Source organism: Macadamia integrifolia, chromosome 14, assembly GCF_013358625.1.
Source record: "Macadamia integrifolia cultivar HAES 741 chromosome 14, SCU_Mint_v3, whole genome shotgun sequence".
Taxonomy (NCBI): Eukaryota; Viridiplantae; Streptophyta; class Magnoliopsida; order Proteales; family Proteaceae; genus Macadamia; species Macadamia integrifolia.
In genome coordinates, this window is record NC_056570.1 from 6941841 (window position 1) to 6957790 (window position 15950).

Below are 15950 nucleotides of genomic sequence, written 5' to 3' on the forward strand. Positions count from 1 at the left end.
GTAGAGGAGCCCCATCCATTCACATCTTACTTACATTGTTTAGTATTAAATTTGGGGGTTCATCTCTACAGTGTGTGAGTAGAGATGATAGGTGGCGGATACGAGATGATCATGGAAGGTCGGTGGGTTCTTTTATTAACATGTTTAGTGTGCAGTACGAATATATGGGTTCTGAGTTTGCTTTGTTGCTATGAAGAGAGAGATGCAAAGATGTATTAAACAAGTCTATAGTAAAAAATAGTTAGGTTTCACGGTCTCGATTGGAGAAAGAATCAAGTTGATCGAGGAGAGAGGGAGAGAGAGCCATAGTCAACTTAGTTAAAAAAAAAAAAGGCAAAAAAAGGAAAAGTGTTCTAAACGTGTTTTAAAAGGAAAGGCTTGTCGTTTGCTCTTTGTCCCTGTATCTTTGGGAAACAAACAGCAAAACACGTTTTGGCTAACTAGAATAGGAACTACATTGATCATCTACTTTGTCAAACCTAATCCTTTTTACTTTATCTTAATCAATTTATCAAAACTTGTCTTTTTTTTTTCCACTTCCAAATTTACCATGGCATGATTGTACTTGGGTGAGCTTTTAGATTAGGATTCCAACACACCACCATTAATGAGAATGTTTTTATGGAAAAAATATTGGATTTTGATCCACAGGTGACTGGGGACCACCAAACATTGAACAGGAGGAGAGGAATAATTTATTTTGGCTCCGTCTTTCCCTGTGCCTATTGAAGTTGCAGTAGTTTAATTTCCCTCTGATCTGTCCTTATCCCTTCCCCAGCTTTAGTAACTTTCTCTCTCATGTCTCTCTCTTTATATGTGCCTATCTAATCCCTCTCAGCCACCCCTAGCTAAACATGATATGAATCGATAAATATTATTTCACCTATATGGGAAATGAAGAACATTCTATTCTTGGTCATGCATTTATTGGTTAAGATTTTTTGTTGGTCATGTATTTTGGTCTAGGAATATCTACACTTTTTTTTTTCTATGAATAATACCTACACGTTGATCCACTAAATTACATATTCTTTAATATACTTTTACTGATTTTAAAAAAAATACACATTTCCAAAGAAGGCATTATCTCTTTGACTTCGCCATGTTCAAGGAGAAATTATTTGCTTTACATTGGTATCTACCTCATATTTAGAAAATTTGTATATGCTACCGTCAACTGCTTCAATAGATATAGACCTTCTGGGCCTAGTCTAAAGGCTGCGATTGTGTATGCTTAGTCCTCTTTTACAAAGGGATGTATTGAGCAAAGACTTCTGCCATCACCTTCACAAAGTCTCGACATCTTTATCACTGAGCTAGTGTCCGCCTTTACTGTCTTTGCTGCCATTAAAGGACCATAGAATATTGTGGTCACTTATCACAACTTCAATTGGAGCCTATTTAATAGAAAGAGTAAAAAAACAACCGAACTTACTACTTTTCGCAAGCTAAATGGTAGATGCCGATAGAAGAAAAAAAAGACCCCCCCTTTTTTGATAATTTAAATGGATTAAACTGAAGTTAGAGAGCAATTAAGATGAAATCACTAATCAAACATATATGCATAATTTGTACCTCCCTTTCAAATGAGCCTAAGCTAGAAATGTGCTATTGACATAGGAAGGTTTAGCTTTAAGGTCTCATCGTTATGATATTTAGAAATTTTAGGGTTAAAATGAGGAAATTCCAAAGCATCGATGATCGATAGATGTCATGTTGACAAGGCAACCGACGTGGCAAACTGGTTGTCCGAAGGTCTTTAATTTCTAAGCAACAACAGTTAAACATTCTAGGCTGCTTCTACCAAAAGGGAGCCGGTAAATTGGTTTATTTATTTATTTTTAATATCTGATAATTAAATATTTCTATTTGTCGCATTATTATTATTTTGGTATCTTAATTATAGGATCTTTTACGCTAAGACAAATGAGATTATCTCTTTGTTAAGTTTCTTTTGAACTTTTTATAAGTAGGGTTTGGTATGACTTAGATTACTTTTTTCAAATTAAGGTTTTATTCCTATTTGGAACCTAGAAGAGTTTCCTACTTCAAAGCATAGAATAGCTCTCCAAATGAAAAAGAAACTACAAGAAGCAAGACACCTCTCCACCCCTTCGGCGTTGCCATCAGCAGAGGAGGCATCCTGCAATCTGTCTTTTTGAAATTCATGTTTCTTTCGTCAATGGAGTAAGGATTAGTTCCGACAACAGAGAAGTTTAAGCCTAAGACCTATAGGTTAGGAAATTTTTCTTGGAAGCCTTTCAAATAAATGTAATCTTGTTGCTTATCTACTTTTATTTCCACTCAATCAAGCAATTGAAGCACCCAAACTGGATAAATGCAAATTTGGATTGATTTGGATTTAAATCAAGATATCAAACTATTCATTCATGTGGGAATTCTAGTTCACATTATATCGGCAACTTCTTATTTTATATTTTCAATAAGAAAAAGATGGACACACCGCTAGGGTGCCCTGCATTTGTGATTCTCTCTCTTATCCCCTTGGAAAATACACCTGGCCCTTACCCTCTTGTGTCTAGCTTTGTGATTGATGCATGCCGTTAGTTTACTGAAAGTTGGTGGCAGGCCCAACCCTTTCACATTTTCATTTAATAAGAATGTTTAGTTAAAGATAGATAATATGAAAAATCCTTACAAACTTAGCAAATTGTATGGTTTAGTCAACCTTAGCCCCCCAAAAAACAAAGAATCTAGTTCAGTGAGAGCCATTACCTCGAACAATCTACCATTAAATTAATGGACTACCTTCTAATCATAATTAAAAATATTTGATTAGTTTAATGACAAAGTATCATCTAATCATAATTAACAATATCTGATTAGTTTAATATTACATAGTTAACAAGGAAAAGGATAGTTGGATTAAGATTGAATAACTAAGCCAACCACTTTCCCCTAGAAAAAAGGGACATAACTAAGAAAGGAAATAGATTTAAGGGCATTAAAGATATTTCAACCTTCTAAATATTAAAATTGGCAATTTTTATTTCCATTAATAACATCCTAAAATTTAGGGTACCATACAAGCCTTTACACATTTTTTCAATATTTTGTATTTTCCATAATATTCTTAAAAATTATAACTTTTGTCCAAAACTATAAGACATTAAATTATAAAACAGGGATAAAAAAAGAAAAAACCATGTGCTCTCTCTCTCCTCATCCTCCTCCTCCTCCCCTCTCTATAAAAGCCAGGTCTCTCTCTGTCTCTTTCTCTCACGCATTCACTCAGAGACACCCTCTCTCTCTCTCTCTCTCTCTCAAAGTTTTGTAGTTTGTGTGTTGTATTGGCTTCGTCCTATTTCTCCCCCATTGTCTGTTGAAGGATATCTTCCACAAAACCAAAACCAAAACCTTGTAGCTCTCTAAGAGCAAACATGGATAATCAAAGAGCTTTGAGAACACAATCAAGTAGAACTAAATCCATTAGGGCTGGTATGTGTGTTTTGGTCGTGGATGATGATATAAAGAACCTTAATATTGTTGCAGTAATGCTACGAGCACTCCAATATGAAGGTATTCTATGAAGTTTTCATGTTTTTTTAGTATATAATTTTATAGATAATACTAAGCTTATTTGACATATCTCTTTCAATTTTATTGTGGGAGGTAATAGTGGAAGGTCATCAAAGAAAAATTCTATGCTTTCCTCATATATGAGTTTTTTTTTTGTTGAGCAATACTAGAAATGATACATATATTCTCTTAGTTGAAATAGTTGATGGTTATTTTCTTCCTTGTGAACTTTCTCCTTAAATATTTCACATTGTTCCCATTTGTAGTTGTCCCCGTTAAACGCATGTCTGATGCTTTAGACATTCTTCAAGAAAGACATGGACGGTTTGATATCGTTCTAACGGTTCTTCACATGCCTAAGATGGATGGAATTTCCCTCCTTGAGCATGTTGAGGCTGAATTTAAGATACCAGTTATTAGTAAGTTTTTTTCCACCCTTATAGTCATCTTCTATTTACATTGTTATTATTATTAGTTTTTTTAATGACTAAGATTTAACTTTTTAATCCAGTGATGTCTGCCAATGATGATGAGATTGTTGCATCAATATGTTTGGATAGTGGCGCTTCATTTTATCTTACAAAACCTTTAACTATAAGTGATCTCAGTAACCTTTGGCAGTATGTATACTTGAAAAAACGCTATGAAAGAATGGCAATTGAGCAAATAGGTAGTGATTCAGAATTATCAACACCCAAAAAGGTATCAAAGGGAGATAATGATGAGTGTGCATCCTCTGTTAATGAAAGTAGTTGGAGACAAGAATCACGGAAAAAACATTCTTTAAGGAAAAATCAAAACAATGAGGGAAACAATGAAGATAATATGTCAAGGGTGACTTGGACTACTAAGCTTCATAACAAGTTCTTAGATGCCATTGACCAAATAGGCCTTCAAGGTAAGAGATTTCTTTCTTAAGAGTTTAAAGCATCTCTCTCATATTTATGTCATATTGCATTTGGATTTGTTTTCACTGACTTTTTTTTTTTTTTGTGGTAATATTTTTCCTTTCCTAGGGGCAGTTCCAATGAAAATACTTGAGGCAATGAATACCCCTGGATTAACAAGAGAAAAAGTTGCAAGTCATTTACAGGTATATACTACTACTCATTGTTATTTTAGCTGCAAAATTCCTTAGAATCAAAATAATTTTGTTTGTTTTTTTTTGTGTGTGTGTGTGTGTGTGTGTGTGTGTGTGTGTGTGAGAGTGAGTGAGAGAGAGAGAGAGAGAGAGAGAGAGAGAGAGAGAGAGAGAGAGAGTTTCTGGGATTCAATTACCGTATATATCTTAACTTGAAATTTGATCCGTTTATAATCCTACCCATGGCATGGATTTGTGAATTTTTCTGTACATGATTGGAATTAGTGATTTTTTTTCTATTGATCTATGGTGCAGAAATATCGCAAATTTTTGAGACGAATCAAGCAAGCAAGCCAATCTGGTGAACCAAGTGTTATCAAGTCAGTGAAACATGCAGCTTTTAAATCAAAAATTGCATCGGGGCATCCTTCTTTAGAACGTGTATTTTCCTGTATCTCCAAGCAAAAAAAGTGCTCCATCTCTCAACTAGGAGATGAAAATTCCCTTCCAGAAAGAAACCAAGAAAAGCTGAAGCAACGTTTGCTTGACAATATATCATCTATTAATCAGCAACATGATGGTACTTCCTCACCTTCCCAAATGGAAACACCTAACACCAGAGAAGGATCATCGTTGTGCGGTAGTACTCCAACTACTCTTGCAAGCAATACAGACACATTGCCGATAATCCATCCGGAACTTCAGGCAAGAACTGGGCATTTTGCCCGTGGCGCACTTGATCATAGCCTCAACAAAACTAGCTTGCCTAGTAAGAACATTCAAAATGTTAGAAACACGCGATCCTTCAACAATCTTAACCAGGGTCCAAGCTTCAGCTATAGCAATAATGGTTTCGCTGGCATTCAAATGAATAGCAGCACTGCAAAGGTGTCTGGATTCAACCAGATGAACATTGGTCATGAGCCAGCAAATGGCACCAATTGTGGCTATAGTAGTAGGGATGAGATCCAAAATGGAAAAAGGCCTCTAGTGGACACTGAGAAATCTCCTTTTATTCCTGGATTCACTTCATCTCATTTTGATTTTGCTTCTCAAGGGTTAACTTCTTCTAGTGGTTTAATGCCTCAAGGGTTAGCTCCTACTGGTGAGTTGGTGCCTCATGGATCAATTTCTTCTAGTGTATTCAACCAGGTGCACATTGGTCATGAGCTAGCAAATGGTACCAGTTTTGGTTACAGTAGGAGGGATGAGATCCAAAATGGAAAAGGGCCTCTAGTGGACACTGAGAAATCTCCTCTTATTCCTGTATTCACTTCATCTCATTCTGACTATGCTTCTCAAGGGATAACTTCTTCTAGTGGTTTAATGACTCAAGGATTAGCTCCTAATGGTGGGTTGGTGCCTCAAGGATCAATCTCTTCTAGTGGATTCAACCAGATGCACGTTGGTCATGAGGTAGCAAATGGTAGCAATTGTGGCTACAATAGGAGAGATGAGATCCAAAATGGAAAAAGGCCTCTACTGGACACTGAGAAATCTCCTCTTATTCCTGGATTCACTTCATCACATTCTGATTATGCTTCTCAAGGGTTAACTTCTTCTAGTGGTTTGATGCCTCAAGGGTTAGCTCCTACTGGTGGGTTGGTGCCTCAGGGATCAATTTCTTCTAGTGGATTCAACCAGATGCACATAGGTTATGAGCCAACAAATGGTACCAATTTTGGCTATAGTAGGAGGGAGCAGATCCGAAATGGAAAAAGGCCTCTAGTGGAGACTGAGATATCTCCTTTTATTCCTAGATTTACTTCATTCCATTCTGATTATGCTTCTCAAGGGTTAACTTCTTCTAATGGTAGAATGCCTCAAGGGTTAGCTCCTTCTGGTGGGTTGGTGCCTCAGGGATCAATTTCTTCTAATGGATTCTCAAGCACTAATCCATTTTCACCGATCCTCACTAATGTAAGTCAACAACTGCCTTTGTTGTCACCACTAGCACATCCACCTCCATCGTCACAACAACAAAAAAATGAAATTGGGGTTGGAGAAGAAGTTAACAGCTTATTTGATTTGATGAAAAACAATTCATCACTTGGAAACTTCTCGTTTGCGCCATCATTTGATGTGGAATATGATCTTAGTGATATACTTTTCAAGCCAGTTGATCAATCACCTAATCAGGTAGGACTCTAATGCTCATTTCATTCCAAAAATGATCTTATGTATTATGAATATATGGATTAAATTGATACCATTTTGAAATATTGATCTTTTTTGCAGCATGAAGTTTGTGGAGAAGTAGTAATGGATCCTAAGTTCAGTATCAATGACTATTATGTGGATGATGATTATACTTCGCTATGGCTTCCGCCATGATGCAATTTCTATACTTATTATTTATATTTGGCTTTCGTATAGTCCTTTAGCTTAGACTGTTCTTTTTTTTTTTTTTCTTAAGATTAGCAAAGTATGTATGAATGAAGTAAAGAATGAACAAGATTACCAGTGCTTGAAATTAGGGTTTCGGGACATATGTTCTCCTTCTTGTTCATTATGATGGCTTTTGAAAATCTATACTCTTGAGCACTGTTTTTGGTGAAATCATACTGCCTACATTTGGAAAGGACAATATACAATGTGTCTGTTATACTTTCTATATAAATGTATAATTCATGTAATGGTATATTGTCCTTCACGAGTTGTATCTGTTGGAGACATGATATCTTGTATTATTCCGTCACTTGCATGTATAAGTGAGTTGATTCCAAAGAGCTGATAAGAAGCTGAAGAGGACGAGTTATAAGCATCCATATATATATATATATATATATATTTGTAGTCAGAATTATTTCTTTATAATTAATCTAAGATAGATGTGAGGAGGAGGAGCTACAACCCTGTATATTCTCCATTGACAATAAAGCATATCTCATGTCATTATGTACGTAGCAATTTTGTCAAACCACATTAATCTTTGCATGTATTGTGTGATTTAATAATTTTATTTCCCATTCGTATTTTCTACATCGTTTTAGATTCTTGTTTTTCTATAGTACCTTCATATTCTTACGACAGATACTTTTTCGTTTTAGAGGTATGATAAATCTGAGGTTAAAAAAAAATTATATAACATGCAAACACAACTACAAGCCCTTTTAACACATTTTATGAGAATTGGAAATAAATGTTGAACCATCACGCGTTAGACGATGATAATTGTTTGATCCTAGAATGACTAGTAGATGAACTAGCAGTTCTATCAACCCAATGTGCCATTAGTTGGCATAACATATCTATGCTTTAAAAGACATTTTTTTTTTTCCATTATTATTGAATATGAAAGGAAAGATTTAATGTAATAAGTTACCAGATACAATGAATGTATTACTATGGAGCCATTTCAAATTGACAGATAATGTGAGCTGGCAAGATTGAGTTGTGTTTTGCATGGCTAGGTGTCTTGTATAGCTGGTTTCCTATTTCAGATGTAGTTTCCTTGTTTATTTTGCTTCTAATTATTACCTTGTACTTATCTCTCTCTTGGCTATCAAGCCATTGTAAATATGCTATGTGCTTGAAACCCTAATGGGTAATAAATCTTGAATCAGCTCAAGAAGCTAAGTAGATACTGTTTGGCTGGACAGACAAAATGTAAACCACATTCTTGAGGTGAAAGCAGAAGATGGGACAACAATTGAGGAGCCACAGAGAATAAAATAAGAGGCAGTGACATATTTTAAAAAGTCATTTTGACATGCCCAACAAGCTACCAACCACAACCTAATGTATTTACCTTCGAGACTGCTATTTCCAAAGACCTATCAGAGAAACTTAGTGACAATGGTAACTAGTGAAGAGATTAAAGTTGTGGTGTTTGCCTTTCAAGAGAACAAAACTCCAGATCCAGACAGCTTTTGCCTGCTTCTTGATGCTTTTTAAGGAAATCTTTGTGGTGGTAGCTTTTCTGCTAATGGCCATGCCGAAGGTGGACGAGCTTCTTCTTTTCGTTTCCATATTTCTTGGTTGTAATTCTTTTATTCCTTTTTAATACAAAATTTATTGCAGATTCATAGAGAGAGAGAGAGAGAGAGAGAGAGAGAGAGAGAGAGAGGAAAAAAAAAAACCTTCTAATGTTTGGTTCCTAAGAAGACCATATTTTGACTTCAGTGGCTTTGCTCTATCGAATTATGCAACCTGTTTTATAAGTTTGCGCCTACGAACATTTCTAATTAGGTGCAAACTATTTTGAGGAGTCTAATTTCTTTCAACCATCAGCATTTATCAAGGAGTCCAATCGTTTGTAGGTGATATTTTGGTTTGTCATGATATTCTTAGGAAGATTGCCAAAAACACTCTTTTCCTTTGTCAGTTCCAAAGATAGACCTTCGCAAGGCCTATAACTCACTGAAAATTTCATTTTGTTTGATAGTATGGCTTGTATGTGATTCCTGCAGTTGAAGTTCATTCAATGAGATTGAGCTTGTGTTGAATCCTTAAGGGCAATTTATAACATTGCCAACGATGATTCTTTGACCTTGGCATGTTTAAGGAGGAATTATTTACTTTAAGTTGGTCTCTACCTTATTTTTACCAAACTTGTGTATGTTAAATGGAATTATTGGAGTCGTAAAATTACTTATAGAATTTAAGTATTTTTACAAATTTAATACATTCCAAATTACTAAAAATATCACTTTCTTGATAATTTAAATGAATTGAGGAAATTATCCAAAGCATCCATGATCAATAGATGTCATAGTCAACAAGGCAGTCGATGTGGCAAACTGGTTGTCCAAAAGGACATCACATCCTAACTAAGCAACAATAGTTAGATGTTCTAAGCAAGCTCTACTAAAAAGGAGCTGCCATTGCATCCTACTAGCTTCCAACAAATGTATCCTTTGTCGTCTATCTGCTTTTGTTTCTATTGAAAAAAGCAACCAAAGCACCCAAACTTCGGTAAATGCCAATTTGGATTGATCCATATAGTAATCAACATATCAAACTATTCGTTTGTGCACATATTTCAGTTTACATACATTGTATCAACCATTGCTTGCAAACCAGGTTTTGATTAGAAAAACTAGGCCGAGTTTGGTTAAAAGATTAGAAACCTGGTCAAAAGTCATGGAGACTCATCCTGTATTAAAAAATGACAAGACTAAGACCAAATCATACCGAGTCATTCAAGACTCATTTGTTTAGCCCAAGTCACAACAAAATGGCCGATTCTTGTCAAAAGTTTAAGTTGGCATTTCTGAATAGTTTTGAATTAAAATATATTATAATGAAATGTTAAATGTTCAATGACCGAAGTCTTCTGTATTGAATCTAGTGACTATTGAGTATATATATCTAAATTTTAAATAAACAAACATGATTCATGACCATGACATCTTTAAGTTGGATCTTATCACTTTCATCCAAGAGACAATGAATGATGAGCTTCATAAAAAAATTTGAAAAACAAACATTTTTTATTCTATCTTGTCTCATTTTATTTATTTATTAATTATTTATTTGGATTGCTTGAGAAAGACTAGTATGAAAATAAGAGAGGAAAATTTCACATGAGTTGCCTAGTTTTCTGTGACTCACTCCGACTCACTAGGATTTAAAGAGAATGAGTCGAGTCACAAAACCTGGTTTTCCAACAATGGTATCAACAACTCTTTATTTTACATTTCCAAATTAATAAGAATGTTTAAATATAGATAATACTAAGAAAGCCTTACAAACTTAGAAAATTGGAAGATCTTGGTTTAGACCCTCAGTTATGGTCACTAAACAACAATAAACTAGTTTAGTGAGAGTCATTACCTTAAACTACCTATCATTAAATGAACTAAGTACCATCTAATCATAATTAAAAATTTCTGATTAGTATAATTACATAGTTAACAATGAAAAGGATAGTTGGATTAAAGTTGAATGACTTTGCTATGTAGTAAACCACTTCTCAAGAAAATAAAATCACCAAGAAAGGAAATAAAATTAAGGGTATGAAAGGTATTCCAACCTTCTAAAAACTAAAATTGGTAATTTTTCTTTCCATTAATTACATCATAAAAATTAGCATAGTATGGATGTATCCACACAAGTTTTCCATATTCTATGTTTGCTAGAATCTTTTTACAAATTGTAACATTTGTCCAGAAATGTAAGATATTTACCAAAAGAAAAGTCCAAAAAATATGACATTAAATTATAAAACAGGCAAACAAAACCATGTGCTCTCTCTCTCTCTATAAAAGTCGCGTTCCCTTTTTCTCTCTCTCACTCACTCAGAGACAACTTCTCTCTCTCTCTCTCTCTCTCTCTCTCTCTCTCTCTCTCTCTCTCTCTCTCTCTCTCTCTCTCTCTCTCTCAAAGTTTTATAGTTTGTGCATTATATTGTCTTCTTCCTAATTCTCCCCCATTGTTTGTTCAAGGATATCTTCCTCAAAACCACAACCTTGTCGCTCTCTAAGAGCAACCATGGATGATCAAAGAGCCTTGACAACCAAATCAAGTAGGACTAAATCCATTAGAGCTGGCATGCGTGTTTTGGTTGTAGATGATGATGCAAAGAGTCTAAATATTGTCGCAGTAATGCTACAAGCACTCCAATATGAAGGTATTCCATGAAGTTTTCATGCTTTTTGGTATATGATTTTATAGATAGAGTAGTAGGCTTGTTTGACATATCTCTTTCTATTTTATTGTGGGAGGTAATAGTGGAAGGTCATCATACTATGGTCTATGCTTTCATGCCTTTTTTTTTTTTTATTTAGCGTCATTTTTTTTCTCTTCATTTCCTCAATTTTTCTTTTTGAATATAAGAAGCAAATACCCTAGGCTTCCATATGATCTAGGCTTATAAAGTAGCAGTATTTTAACGATATGTTTATGAAAAAGAAGAAAATGATAGGATACATGCAAATGCGCTTTGGGAGGACACAAATTGTGCATAAAGAGTTTAAATAGCTTCATATCTTATATGTATATATATATATAGTACTTCTCTTAGTTGAAACAGTTGATGCCTATTAATTTCCTTCCTTGTGAACTCCCTCCTTAAAGATTTCACATTGTGTTCCCATTTGCAGCTTTCCCTGTTAAACATGTATCTGATGCTTTGGCCATTCTTCGAGAAAGAGAAGGAGGATTTGATATCATTCTAACGGTTCTTCACATACCTGAGATGGATGGAATTGGCCTCCTTGAGCATGTTGAGGCTGAATTTAAGATACCAGTTGTCAGTGAGTTTTTTCCTTTATAGTCACCTTCTATTCACACACACACATATACACATATTTATATATATCTATATATTTTAAGGACTAAGATTATAATTTTTAATCCAGTGATGTCTGTCAATGATGATGAGGTTGTTGCATCAAGATGTTTGGAAATTGGCGCTTCATTTTATCTTATAAAACCTTTAACTATAAGTGATCTCAGTAACCTTTGGCAATATGTATACCTAAAGAGACGCTATGAAAGAATGGTAATGAAGGAGATAGGTAGTGTTTCAGAAATATCAAGACCCAAAAAGGTGTCAAAGAGAGATGTTGAGTGTGCCAACAAGGTATCAAAGGGAGATACTGAATGTGCCAATAAGGTATCAAAGGGAGATACTGAGTGTGCCAACAAGGAATCAAAGAGAGATATTGAGTGTGCCAACAAGGAATCAAAGGGAAATACTGAGTGTGCCAACAAGGAATCAAAGAGAGATACTGAGTGTGCATCTTCTGTTAATGAAAGCAGTTGGAGACAAGAATCAAGGAAAAAATATTCCATGAAAAAAAATCAAAACAAGGGGGGAAGCAAAGAAAATAGTATGTTAAGGGTGGTCTGGACTACTGAGCTACACAATAAGTTTTTGGATGCCATCGACGAAATAGGTCTTCATCGTAAGAAATTTCTTTCTTAAGAGTTCAAACATCACACCTTTTTTCGTATGTCATATTGTTTTTGGATTTGTTTTCATTGACATTTTTTTGTGGTAATTAATATTTTTGTTTTCTAGGAGCTGTTCCAATGAAAATACTTGAGGTAATGAATACCCCTGGAATAACTAAAGAAAATGTTGCGAGTCATTTACAGGTATAGCACTACTCCTCATTGCTATTTTAGTTATTGCAAAATTCCTTATCATCAAAAGAAGTTTTTTCTTCAACATTTTAAAATGGATACTGTATACTCTTTAACCATATTAAAGCAAAATACCTTAGATTTAAAGAAATAAACAAAATACGTATCTTAACATGGAATAATATAATATGATTTAGTGATAATATTTTTTCTATTCATCTATCTTTCTATCTCTTCCTTATACCTTTTTCTGTTTGGACGTTTATCTTGCTTTGTTTTGTATGGATCCATGTAGCCAACCCCATTAAATTGGGATAATGCTGAATTTTCTGTTGTTGTTGTGGTGCAGAAATATCGCATATTTTTGAAACGAATCAAGCAAGCAAGTGAATCTTGTGAACCAAGTGTTCTTAAGTCAATGAAACATAAAGCTCTTAAATCAAGTTTTGCATATGGACATCCTTCTGTGTCTGCATTGCTCAGTTTGGAACAAGTATTTTCTTGCAACTTCAAGCAACAAAGGTGCTCCACCTCCCAACTAGGAGATGAAAATTCCCTATCAAAAAGAAACCCAAAAAAGATGAAGCAACCTTTGCTTGAAAAGATATCGTATATTAATCAACAAAATGACAATACATCTTCATCTTCCCAAATGGAAACACCTAACATCATAGTAGGATCATCGTTGTGTGGTGGTAGTCCAACTACTCTTGCAAGCAATACAGACACATTGCCAATGATCCATAAGGAACTTCAGGCAAGAACTGGGGATTTTACCAGTGGCTCACTTGATCATAGCTTGAACACCACTAGATTTCCTAGTGACAACATTCAAAATGTCAGAAGCACGCGATCCTTCAACAATCTTAACCAAGGTCCAAGCCTTTGCTATGCCAATAATGGTTTGGCTGACATTCAAATTAATAGCAGCACTGCAAAGGTGTCTGGATTGAACCAGATGCACACTGGTCATGAGCTAGCAAATGGCACCAATTGTGGCTACAGTAGGAGGGATGCGATCCAAAATGGAAATAGGCCTCTAGTGGACACTGAGAAATCTCCTCTTATTCCTGGATTTACTTCATCTCATTCTGATTATGCTTCTCAAGGGTTAACTTCTTCTAGTGGTTTAATGCCCCGAGGGTTAGCTCCTATTGGTGGGTTGGTGCCTCAAGGATCAATTTCTTCTAGTGGATTGAACCAGATGCACATTGGCCATGAGCCAGCAAATGGTACCAATTGTGGCTACAGTAGGAGGGATGAGATCCGAAATGGAAAAAGGCCTCTAGTAGACACTAGGAAATTTCTTTCTATTCCTGGATTCACTTCATCCCATTCTGATTATGCTTCTCAAAGGTTAACTTCTTCAAGTGGTTTAATGCCTCAGAGGCTAGCTCCTACTGGTGGGTTGGTGCCTCAGGGATCAATTTCTTCTAGTGGATTCTCAAGCACTGATCCATTTTCACCGATCCTCACTAATGTAAGTCAACAACTGCCATTGTTGCCACCACAACCTCCACCTCCACCATCACAACAACGACAACAAAATGAAATTGGGGTTGGAGAAGAAGTTAATAGCTTATTTGAATTGATGAAAAAGGATTCCTCATTTGAGCCATCATTTGATGAGGGTTATCTTAGTGATATACTGTTCAAGCCAGTATGTCAATCACCTAATCAGGTAGTCTTTAATGCTCACTTCAATCCAAAAATGATCTTTATACATTATGAATATATGGATTAAGTTGGTGCCATTTTGAAATCTTGGTCTTCGTTTGCAGCAAGAAGTTTGTGGAGAAGTAGAAATGGATCCTGAGTTCAATAGCAACGGCTGTAACGTGGACGACGACAATTTAACAATATGGATTCCGTCGTGATGCAGATTCTGTTGAATTTGGCTTTCATATAGTCATTTAGTTTAGATTTATACTTAAACAGATACATTTATATATGCTTTGAAAGTAGGACAGAGTACCAGTACTTGTAATTATTGGGATTTCCGAATATTTGTTCTCTTTCTTCTTCATTTTCATGGCTTTTGAAAATCTAATAAACCGTGTGTGATAGCTTTAGCCATGCCCTTAGTTCTCATTAAAGTTTTGAGATGGCTAGAAGAAATGCTCATAAGTACTGCTAAATAAAATGTAAGAGAACAAAGGACTTCTATACTGCCAATCACTGCTTTTGGCAATATCATATCATGTGTGCCATTAGTTGGAACATGTAGCCTTAGAGGTTATCTCATCTAATCATGTGTGCCATTAGTTGGAACATGTAGCCTTCCTTTTCTATTTGTTTCCTTATTGTGCAAGGATGCCAAATATTATCACATCTTATCATGTACTGTGAGTTGGCAAAGTTGACCCATGGAAATAAGATATCTATCTATGCTTCAAAAGACAGTTTTTTTTTTCCCCTGGAGATAAAAGGAAATTAAGATTCAATGTAATAAATTACCACAGATATATACTGTGGATGTGTTAATATTGTGAGATGGCCATATTGAGCTGTGTGTTTTGCATAGATAGGTGTCTTGTATAGCTGGTTTCCTATTTCAGATGAAGTTTCCTTCTTTGAGTTTACTTCTAATTAATTACTTTGTATTATCTCTCTCTTGCCTATCAAGCCATAATTGTAAATATATTATGTGCTTATGCATTCATATGAAACATTCAAAAGGAATTGGCTCAAATGACCAAAGATGTTACACATTGACATTTGAGTTTGTGGGTTGGGTTGAGGTTCAGTTAAGACTTCATGAGAGAGTTAATATTGGTTTGGTCAGCTCAGCTTGAAACCCTAATGGGGTAATACATGATAAATCAGCTCATGAAGCATATGGGACTAGGGGTGTCAACGGTCCGGTTTGATGCGGTTTCGGTCCGGTTCCACCGGTTTCGGTGTGATTTTAGACCTGACCGAAACCGACCCATTAAGGATTTATCGGTTTCGGTCCGGTGTCGGTTTCGGTGCTGTTTGGGTTCGGGTTGATACCGGTTTTGTTTTATCAAGTTGATTTCGGTTTGGATCGGTTTTTTAAACCGGTATGGTGGAGCCATTAGGAAACAATAAACTGACCTGCTGAAAACCAATATTTGACAATTCAATTAATATTTGAAAAATGAAAAACAACCAATATATTTAACTTAAAACTAATTAACTATTTAACTTAAAACTAGTTAAAAATTCCCCATTATATTATTATGTTTGGAGATTGTTAATTAACTAGGACTTGATGAGATATAGAAAACCAATTCAAAACAAGATTGTATCTATAGAGACCTTATACAACTTG

General features: G+C 35.2%; 2 protein-coding genes across 4 annotated transcripts; both read left to right on the plus strand.

Annotated features, from left to right (window-relative positions):
* The first annotated feature begins 3263 nt into the window (after positions 1 to 3263).
* LOC122062063 lies at positions 3264 to 7235 on the plus strand. Of its 2 annotated transcripts, none has more exons than XM_042625704.1 (6): positions 3264 to 3540; positions 3807 to 3959; positions 4052 to 4438; positions 4557 to 4633; positions 4937 to 6760; positions 6860 to 7235. In XM_042625704.1, exons 1-6 carry the CDS (start codon positions 3402 to 3404, stop codon positions 6953 to 6955), a joined length of 2676 nt encoding a protein of 891 aa, XP_042481638.1. In that variant the 5' UTR covers positions 3264 to 3401; the 3' UTR covers positions 6956 to 7235. The 2 variants fall into 2 exon arrangements, with proteins under 2 accessions (XP_042481638.1, XP_042481639.1); XM_042625705.1 differs by having other exon boundaries at positions 4563 to 4633.
* Positions 7236 to 10907: 3672 nt separating this feature from the next.
* Positions 10908 to 14731, plus strand: LOC122062023 (two-component response regulator ARR10-like). 2 transcript variants are annotated; one of them, XM_042625648.1, is made up of 6 exons: positions 10908 to 11195; positions 11668 to 11820; positions 11926 to 12474; positions 12591 to 12667; positions 13005 to 14336; positions 14437 to 14731. In XM_042625648.1, exons 1-6 carry the CDS (start codon positions 11057 to 11059, stop codon positions 14530 to 14532), a joined length of 2346 nt encoding a protein of 781 aa, XP_042481582.1. In that variant the 5' UTR covers positions 10908 to 11056; the 3' UTR covers positions 14533 to 14731. The 2 variants fall into 2 exon arrangements, with proteins under 2 accessions (XP_042481582.1, XP_042481583.1); XM_042625649.1 differs by lacking the exon at positions 11926 to 12474.
* Positions 14732 to 15950: the final 1219 nt, after the last annotated feature.

Excerpts from the sequence above, each read along its gene's own strand:
- LOC122062063 (XM_042625704.1), top strand. The coding sequence starts at position 3,402 with ATGGATAATCAAAGAGCTTTGAGAACACAATCAAGTAGAACTAAATCC. Across the intron at positions 3,541-3,806 it reads ACGAGCACTCCAATATGAAG|TTGTCCCCGTTAAACGCATG; the intron begins GTATTCTATGAA and ends TCCCATTTGTAG. Across the intron at positions 4,439-4,556 it reads TGACCAAATAGGCCTTCAAG|GGGCAGTTCCAATGAAAATA; the intron begins GTAAGAGATTTC and ends TTCCTTTCCTAG.
- LOC122062023 (XM_042625648.1), top strand. The coding sequence starts at position 11,057 with ATGGATGATCAAAGAGCCTTGACAACCAAATCAAGTAGGACTAAATCC. Across the intron at positions 11,196-11,667 it reads ACAAGCACTCCAATATGAAG|CTTTCCCTGTTAAACATGTA; the intron begins GTATTCCATGAA and ends TCCCATTTGCAG. Across the intron at positions 12,668-13,004 it reads ATGTTGCGAGTCATTTACAG|AAATATCGCATATTTTTGAA; the intron begins GTATAGCACTAC and ends GTTGTGGTGCAG.